Here is a 10,246-nt window from a genome sequence, read left to right as displayed (position 1 = left end):
TCCCTTTTTTTCCCTCCTTTACTTTTTTTTTTTTTTATATAACCATATTTCAGCATCCAGAGCAGACGACACGGTGAAAATAAAACATTACAGGCATTAAATCATGAAGACTCTGCAGAATTAGAGCATTATTTAGAGTGCTGAAGCTGTTTGGTTTTTTTAAGCTCGACCTCTTTAAATCCTCCTATTGCATTCCTCTGTCAGTGCCAGGCAGCCGTGATGTCACAGGGCCGACAGCCAATCACAGAATTCCGCTGCTGTTACCAGGCAGACTGTAAATCTCTCAGTAAACAGTCAGCTCCTGTTTGCTCTGAATACTTTCTACTTTCTACATTTAACAGTTTTAAAGTACAACACACATGTACTTATACTTAACTGTAGTACAGTTTGAGGTACTTGTACTTTACTGCAGTACAGTTTGAGGTACTTGTACTTTACTGTAGTACAGTTTGAGGTACTTATACTTTACTGTAGTACAGTTTGTGGTACTTGTACTTTACTGTAGTACAGTTTGAGGTACTTGTACTTCAATGTACTACAGTTAGAGGTACTTGTACTTTAATGTAGTACAGTTTGAGGTACTTGTACTTTACTGTAGTACAGTTTGTGGTACTTATACTTTACTGTAGTACAGTTTGAGGTACTTATACTTTACTGTAGTACAGTTTGAGGTACTTATACTTTACTGTAGTACAGTTTGTGGTACTTGTACTTTACTGTAGTACAGTTTGAGGTACTTGTACTTCAATGTACTACAGTTAGAGGTACTTGTACTTTAATGTAGTACAGTTTGAGGTACTTGTACTTTACTGCAGTACAGTTTGAGGTACTTGTACTTTACTGTAGTACAGTTTGAGGTACTTGTACTTTACTGCAGTACAGTTTGAGGTACTTGTACTTTACTGTAGTACAGTTTGAGGTACTTGTACTTCAATGTACTACAGTTAGAGGTACTTGTACTTTACTGTAGTACAGTTTGAGGTACTTGTACTTTACTGCAGTACAGTTTGAGGTACTTGTACTATACTGCAGTACAGTTTGAGGTACTTGTACTTTACTGTAGTATAGTTTGAGGTACTTGTACTTTACTGTAGTACAGTTTGAGGTACTTGTACTTCAATGTACTACAGTTAGAGGTACTTGTACTTTAATGTAGTACAGTTTGAGGTACTTGTACTTCAATGTACTACAGTTAGAGGTACTTGTACTTTAATGTAGTACAGTTTGAGGTACTTGTACTTTACTGTATTACAGTTTGAGGTACTTGTACTTTACTGCAGTACGGTTTGAGGTACTTGTACTTTACTGTAGTATAGTTTGAGGTACTTGTACTTTAATGTACTACAGTTAGAGGTACTTGTACTTTAATGTAGTACAGTTTGAGGTACTTGTACTTTACTGTAGTACAATTTGAGGTACTTGTACTTTACTGCAGTACGGTTTGAGGTACTTGTACTTTACTGCAGTACAGTTTGAGGTACTTGTACTTTACATCGCTCATAATACTGCAGTACTTTTACTGTAATACTGCATACTACATCGCTCATAATACTGCAGTACTTTTACTTTATATTATTGTATCTCATGTGCTATGGACCATCTTAATGACAGTTTTTATTAAATCATCATGTATCACTGTGGATAAATAGCAGCTGTGTATTTAAGAAGTAAAGACGCTGCTGTAAAGGTCACAGTCAGACCTGATGATACAGAAAGAGGAACTCAGGGAAACAGACTGATCTCTGATAAAGTTGCTGTCTGGCCAGCAGTGAGTCAGCAGCATCGTCTCCTCTCAGAGGCTCGACTCTCTCCGGTCGAAGCTGCACAGCATCATGACACGGCTCGCCTCGCTCGACCAGTCAGCTGATGGAAAGAGAGAGAGAGAGAGAGAGAGAGAGGGGGGGAGAGGAAGAGGAAGAAGCCGCTGTGAACAATGCGTCCTGTTTTTCCAGCAGTGGCCTCGGCCGCTGCAGGCAAATGTGCAGGAGCAACGAACTGTTTCCATCCTGGACGGCGTTCACACATGAGCTGCTCTCAGGCAAATCTACAGCAGAGGAAGAGGAGGAGGAGGAGGAGGAGGAGGAGGAGGAGGAATACAGCAGGGTTATATGAAGTTTGTGATTTCAGCAACTTCCAGAGAGGTCAGAGGGGGACACGATCAGCACATCTCCAGCTCTTATTAATATTCTGTGTCTCTACTGGAATATCTTTACATGATTTCCAGTTAAAAACTCCTTATTTATCTTCTACTGGTCCTTTAAGCAGCCGCTCAGTTCAGCCTCTGTCTATTAACAGGCCGTTTTAGCTCCTGTCTCTTTAAGCAGAAGAGTTGTTGTCAATCATCTTTCACTTAAAGACTGTATAAAGTGAATTCAGACATTTTCTTCTAAACACATTAAATAGGTCATAAATGTATTTCTAAAAAAGGTGTAAAAAGCATTTCAACCATTTAGATTTGAATTGTGGAGCTAGCCTTAGCATAAACCCGCCCTGCTGCTGTAGAGGTATAAATACATTCAGCGCACACTACTACTACAGTCTACAGTTAGCCAGTTAGCTCAGTTAGCCGCCGGGTTAGCCGCTGAGCTAGCCGTCGAGTTAGCATGCCGAGCTAGCAGCTGAGTTAGCAGCAGAAAGCTCTCAGACCTAGCGTCCATGTTTCTGGTAGAGGTGGTGACTTTGATTGACAGGTGACACTTGGTAGGGGGCGGGGCTTCAGCGGACTCGGCGGCCACTCCCACAGTGTTTGGGAGCAGAGAAAAAGGCAGACTTTTACACAACTTTGAAGCCTAATTTCACATATTTGGCGATTTTTTTAATCATTCAAATTTGGCAGGGTGGTTAACAACACACTTTTCTGTGGTATGTCAAACTCAGAACACATTTGTTGAATCCATGAAGCAGAAAAATTATTTTAATAGTTACATGAAAACATCAGAAGTAAAACACTGGCTGCCTGCACAGTTCAGAGTTTGGCTGGATAAAACTTTTACTTTTAATCTAAAGCAGTGTTTGTTTGTTCTTCTACACACATTGTTAAGCTGAGCAACACCTTTTCACACGTCTAACTCTTCCTGCTGTTAGATACAGAACAACCTTTACTGCATGATATCTCATAATAAACCTGTTAATGACAGGAAGGAGCAACACTGGAAAAACCAGACAGACAGCTTCAACGTCAGTGTTTATTTTAATAAACTCTTGGTGTACTTACAAACTTTCCAATGCATTGAATTATGAGTAAAGACCCTATGTGTACTACTGTAGAAGTTTGATCACAATCCAGGCATTATTAGTGGAGTCATTTACGAGATACACCGTTGGTCCCGTTAGCGCCTGTACTAAGCCATTCGGCTGATGGCTCTAACTCCACCAGTTTACCGTAGCGGGTGGTTAGATAGACGTCATGGTGCATATGACGCTAGGTCGAAATTACGCCACGTAGCATCCCCGGCTGAATGATGGTCAGACTCTTTAACTGATGGTTCATTGTGTTTATTTTCACGAACCTTGTACACTCTTGAACACACCGTAAGAGCTACGAAAGAGGACAAAATAAAATAATTATCTTTCTTTATAAAAATGAACTTATCATATCATAACCTTACAAGATTCACCCAAATGAAATTATGTATTTTTAAGCGTTACAATAACTTTTTAACCCATTTTAACCTAAAGACAACCTCTAATAAAGCGCTGTATGTACAATAATATTTAACTTGAAATCTAAGTTATTTCTAAACACATTTTAGAAATATTCGAACCATCGCTTTAAGGGTTGCACTAATACCCACATGTGTCCGAACCGACCCGTACCCACAAATTAGGGTATTTTTTACCTGTCATCAGAATTTTAGGGTAACCTGTCGAGACTGAGTGACCAAAAAAGTTGAATTTTTTTTTTTATGATACAGCACCACCACACATCCATGGTGAGGGAAGAATAGCATAAATGCCAGTATTGTTATTAGAGCGTAACATACCTGCAGAGTGTAGAAGTGAAAGTTCATGTAAATTACCAGATTTGGTTTAGAGGCCCTTGCTCCATAGTATTTCACAATAATCCTGTAATTGAAAACCTCACAGATGGAGGAGGAGCAACACTGGAAAAACAAGACAGAGCATTCTGCAGAAACGAAACTTAACATTAATCAGAGGACAGCAGAGCTGCAGTCGAGTCTCTCCACTTCTGTCCAAATATAAATGAAACTGAGTTCATCAAGTCTTTCTCAACAACACAGCAGAGTCTCTGCCAAACACTGGTGAGTACAACTGATCATATTTAATGTTTCAACAACCAGCTTTAACACAGGAGACAGGAAGTTCATCTCTTTTCATTTCATACTGACACTTGTGAGATTGTTTACAGTATAACTGCAGCTGCTTTTACACACTCAGTAAAAAACACTTTAAGTGTTTTTAAGTCTCTGTCAGTTCTCAGGACTTTTGTAAAGTGTAACTGAACCTCTGTGGTTTGGAGTTTAGCTTCACTGCTATTTCCTGATCTTTGACTATTTACTGATCACTTCCTACAGACACATTTCACTTCCTGTAGCTGTTTCACATTAAAAGCTTTTCTCTGGTGACCCAGCAAGACACTTTTATTGTGAAGCAGCAACAGGAAATAAAATGTGTTTTATCACCAAGTTAGCAAAAGCTTTGTTAGCAGTGATATTCTTCAATAATAATTCTTCTCTACAACAAGATATGAACATATTCTGTGATATTTTATCAGTGGATCAGATTGTATTGAGTAATAGTAAAAGCACAAACAGCCACAATGAGCTGTTAGATAAAGAGCTGCAGATGAGTCTCTGACTGTAGTTTGTACAAACCAGCACATTCTATTAAAAAAGACAAAACAATGAGTAGGTGGGCGCTGGGAAAGTCATGTAATCAGAGTATGACTGAACAACATGTATTATTTAATGGAACAATAAACATACCTCTATCTTTTTTTAACAAATAAAGAACATGTTTTTTTTCCCTTTCACACTACATGTGTAGATATGTCTGCTGCCAGCTGCTCAGAGCAACAAGCTCCCAAACCAGAAGACAAGATGTGCATGAAGCACGATAAACCTCTGGAGCTGTTCTGTAAGACCGACCAGACATTTGTCTGCATGCTCTGCACCTATTCTGACCACAAGACACATGATGCTGTTCCTCTGAAAGAAGAATATGAAGGAAAGAAGGCAGAGCTGGGGAAGACAGAGGCTGAAATTCAGGAGATGATCCAGAAGAGACGACTGAAGATTCAAGAGATCAAACAGTCAGTTGACCTCAGTGAGGAAGCTGCAGACAGAGAGAAAGCAGAAGGTGTTCAGGTCTTCACCGCTCTGAAGGAGTCTGTTGAGAGAAGCCTGAATGAGCTCATTGAGACGATTGAAGAGAAGCAAAGAACAACAGAGAAACAGGCTGAAGACTTCATCAAAGAGCTGGAACAGGAAATCTCTGAGCTGAAGAAGAGAAGCTCTGAGGTGGAGAAGCTCTCACACTCTGCAGACCACCTCCACCTCCTCCAAAACTTCCCGTTCCTGAAAGCTGCTCCACCCACCAAAGACTGGACAGAGGTCAGCGTCCATCCACCGTCATATAAGGGGACTGTGGTGAGAGCTGTGGCTCAGCTGGACGAGATGCTCAGTAAACAGATGACTAAGCTGCTTGAAGCTGAGCTGAAGAGGGTCCAGCAGTATGCAGTGGATGTGACTCTTGATCCTGATACAGCACATCGTAAACTCATCCTGTCTGATGATGGGAAACAAGTATATGATAGTGATGTGGAGAAGGATCTCCCAGAAAAATCAGAGAGATTTTTAGTTTATACAAATGTGTTAGGAAAGCAGAGTTTCTCTTCAGGCAGATTTTACTTTGAGGTTCAGGTTAAAGGGAAGACTAAATGGAATTTAGGAGTGGCCAGAGAGTCGGTTGACAGGAAGGTACTAATGGAACTGAAGCCTGAGAAAGGTTACTGGGCTATACTTTTGACAAATGGAAATGAGTACTTTGCTTGTAATAACCCTTTAGTCGATCTTTCTCTGAAGTCTCCTCCTCAGAAGGTGGGGGTGTTTGTGGATTATGAGGAGGGTCTGGTCTCCTTTTATGACGTAGATGCTGCAGCTCTTATCTACTCCTTTACTGGCTGCTCCTTCACTGAGAAACTTTACCCATACTTTGGTCCCTGTGTTAATGATCGTGGTAAAAACTCCGCCCCTCTGATCATCTGTCCTGTCAATCAAACTGAGTAATCAGCTGTTTTATTTCATGAGAGCAAATATAAACATTCAGTGTCTCTGTGCATTATACAACTTCTGATCAAATTCAGACAATTTTATGCTCATTTCTAGATAAAATCAAAGTTTACAAAGAAACCAAAAGTCTCATGCTCCATCTTTGTAAATGTGAGGTTTTACTGCTATTCTCTGCTCTATATAATAGAAACTGAATATGTTTTGGTTCTTGGACTTCTATCCTTTTCTGACCTTTTATAGAGTAAATATCAATCAAAAAGATATTAGAGAGGTTAATTTTAATGGCAATAATCATTAGCTGCAGTAAAAGGTGATTAACAGAATATATGTGCATGTACAATTTTTATATTTGAGGTTTGGTTTGTTATCGGCCACTTTGCCATTTTCTGTTTGTTTGAATAATGATGAGATTGATTATGATTTAAAGAAATCTGTAAATATGTGATTGTAAAAGAAACCAACTGTAAACTAAACTAGTTGTGTAGTTTTAATGTGATGCTTTAACAACATGACCTGAGTAAGCAGTGACTTGTTGAACACCAAACACTAAAAATAAAGCCTGGTTTACAGAGAAGCTGTGTTTGTGTTTCTGTTACAGTTCATTAACAATCACTAATGTTTTTACTGCTTTATTTAACATACACTTATTAGTCTACATTATGCAGCTTTGTATCATCATATTTCATTAGTTTCTCTTTGGTGACTGAGAAGGCCAATCCAGGACATTTCAGCATCTGTTTCTCAACCAAGCTTTAGTCGACTTGGAGGCTTGCTTGGGATCATTGTCTTACTGGAAAGTCCAATGATCACTAGGGTTGGGTACCTTTCACATTTGAACCAATACCAGTACCCGTACCCAACGGTACTTCATTTCGGTACTTTACTCCAAATCTGTAACTCCTGAAGTATCAAAAACCCTAAATTCTTACTTTTAAAATTGTATGCCTATTTATTGTTAAATATTTTAAAAACAATATAAAGGTATGAAAATATAAAAATAGACTATAATTATCAAACACAATCATACACAGTACAATGTGTAGTGAAATGTTAGTGGTACCTGTCCAGAAAAGATACATTTAACACACAAAAAAATTAAACCCAAAGAATAAAAATGGGTGCAATTATTAGAAGGAAAATATGAGGAAAATACAGTGTAAATATGAGATATATATATACCAAGTAAATATAATAAAACATTTATAACAAGTGTTAAATATATATAGAAATAGAAATATATGTATTTACATGGGTTATTCACATAGACTGTATATAAAATGGACGTAACATCCGTGACGTCACCCATTGGTTTGTGGACTGCTGCTCGGAGGCCAATAGTATCGGATCTGAGCAGCGCCATCTTGAACATTTCAGGTGCATGCTGGGAAAAATGAAAACAGGGATTCTACTTATATGGGCATCAGGAGGAGCATGAGGCGCCCTCCTGAACCTGTGAACCAATCAACCTGTCAATCACGACGTAGCCACGCCCTAATGCATACCCTGCTTTATCGTCACATATAAAATCAGGGAGGCCAAAATGTCCCAAATGAACATCATACTGCATTGAAGAAGGCTTTAAACTAGCGATTGAGACCATAAACACATTTTGAAAACGTTTACTGAGGTTAGAAATCAAGTGAGAAGTTGGTGAATTCTCCATTGACTTGTATAGAGACGGAAGTCCTTTTGACACCAAAACGGTCGCCCCCTGGTGGCCTTTTGATAGAATGCAGTTTTAAGTTACTTCAGCGTTGGCATCATTTCAGAGGACCGGACTCCCCGCTTGGTTATTCAGCCAGTGACACCATGACTGAGTTTAGTAGGTGTAATGTTTATGACACTTCTCATCTGGCGCTACCGCTGATGAAAGGCGTGTACTCACAGGCACAGAATAAAAAACACATCTCTCCGGTCTAGCTGTCTGGATGTATCGAAATTCGGCACCGCTTGATTTGACGTGAATCAATACTCGGTAGTACCGACGTAATTCGGTCGGTACCATTAAAGCTACCGACCTCGGTACCCAACCCTAATGATCACCAAGCTTCAATTTCTCAACAAAAGGCATAACATTCCTCTTTAAAATGGCCTGGTATTTCTGGGAATCCATGGTGCCTGGTACACGGTTAAGATTGCCAGTTCATGCAGCAGAAAAACAGCCGAGCATCATCAATGATCTACCTCCATGCTTGACCGTAGGGATGGTATCCTTCTGTTCATAAGCCTGGCCTTCCTCACGTCAGACATACCACTGATCCATATGTCCAAACAGTTCCAGTTTAGGTTCATTAGTCCCAAAACTCTGCAGTCCTATCCAAATTCCTCCTGGCATATTCTAGTCGACCTTTGATGATCCTCGTGGTCAAGAGTGGAGCGAGTCTTGAAGTCTGGCCCTTTAAGACCTTGTTCATTCAGTGTTCATCTTATAGTTGCCACTGAAGCCTTTGTACCAGCCTTCATCAGGTCATCCTGTAGGTGTTTCGCAATAACACAGAGGGATGTCTTAGTTGTCCTGACTAGGTTGCTAAGGGCTTTTTACATTGGCAGGTTTAAACGTCCTTATAATGCTCCCAATGGTGTCTCTTGGGATGTTACATTTTGGGGAAATATTCTTCTAACCAATGCCAATGACATAACTTCCTCTCTCAGCTTCTGTGGAAGCTCCTTCATCTTACCAATGATTGCAACTCACCTTGAATTCCTTTCATGGGCATCACAGCTGAAGCAAATGAAGGATCATTATAGAGTTCCCAAAGGCTTAATTATGTTTTAACTCCACTTTGGTTTTAAAAACAACAATATTAAATAGGGGTTGAATAATTGTGACATGGCTATATTAACTTTATATACTGTTACACGCAAATACTACATCATACATTTTCAGTGTTGATTTTATGTATCACTCAACTGATAAAGAAGTCATTATTTTTGTCTGGACGGAGGCCAATAAAAGACAAGAGTCAGTGACAAATAAGTGTTGGTAAGATGATGAATTCATAAATCAGTAAAACTAGTTTTAAAAGCAGCATCAGGTTTGTTAAAATTTACATTTAGTATTTTTGTTGGTTTTATATCATTTGAAATGACATTTGCACCATTTTTACCAAAAGTAAGACTGAATGCTCCTGAAAATGTCAAATGGTGTAACCACAAAAGAATGATACATATTACATATTTTATCACCTACAGTGTATTTAAGTGGACTTATACTAATAATGACTTCATTTAAAACATGTAAATGTTTCCTGATCTCCATGGTAACCCAGAGTAAATGTAATATTTAGAACAATTGTATTCCATTACCTTTATTTAATATAAAGTTATAATGTAAGATCATGCCAAACTAGTTGATATGGTGTTTTATTGACAATTTACTGTTTTTAAGCAAGTTGAATTATTTGGTACAAAGTTTTATGGTTACACCACTTAGACATTTTTGCCATAATCCTCTAATATATTCTCTCAAAATGGATTAAAAGCAGAAATTTGATGCTGGGTCCACAAAAAAAGAATGTGTGCAAGTTATTCATACGTTTATTTTCACATTTTAACCCTTTAAATTTAAACTAAACCACATGGACACAAAAAAACCCTCATTGACCGGTTGCCCAATTTAGCCGACTTAGTGGGTCTGAATCTGAGTGTCCTGATCAGGATTTCACTGCTGCTGCTTGTTGGTCATCTCAGCCTTTCTTTCGTCCTCATGACCCCTTTAAATCCCCCTCAGTGAGGCGACGGATCATCCCGCCGCTGCCTCCCACAGAGCCGAGGAGGAGGAGGGAAATCCTTCATGTGATTTCACTTCTCAGATGGAAACACAAACATGAACTGACAGCTCGGACGACATTTCCCACAATCAATCATCCGGCACCTTAAAAAACATGCAAAAACACGCCGTTAAGACACTCAGTAACACTAACACAGAGATACAGTGTGTGTTTATAACATCAGTCGGTAAAAATACATCCATGTTTTTCTTTTTCTGTCAGTTG

The 10,246-nt window shown here is 39.0% G+C and overlaps 1 protein-coding gene across 1 annotated transcript; it reads left to right on the top strand.

The window, feature by feature from the left end:
* Positions 1 to 4,136: 4,136 nt before the first annotated feature.
* LOC133999959 (E3 ubiquitin-protein ligase TRIM39-like) lies at positions 4,137 to 6,819 on the top strand. Its single transcript, XM_062439307.1, has 2 exons — positions 4,137 to 4,262; positions 5,008 to 6,819. The coding sequence occupies exon 2, from the start codon at positions 5,010 to 5,012 to the stop codon at positions 6,246 to 6,248; it is 1,239 nt and encodes a 412-aa protein (XP_062295291.1). The 5' UTR covers positions 4,137 to 4,262; positions 5,008 to 5,009; the 3' UTR covers positions 6,249 to 6,819.
* The last annotated feature ends 3,427 nt before the right edge of the window (positions 6,820 to 10,246 follow it).

The sequence above is a fragment of the Scomber scombrus genome, chromosome 2, assembly GCF_963691925.1.
Source record: "Scomber scombrus chromosome 2, fScoSco1.1, whole genome shotgun sequence".
NCBI lineage: Eukaryota > Metazoa > Chordata > Actinopteri > Scombriformes > Scombridae > Scomber > Scomber scombrus.
Note: the sequence above shows the minus strand (reverse complement) of the source record. Positions and strands in the feature narration are given on the sequence as shown.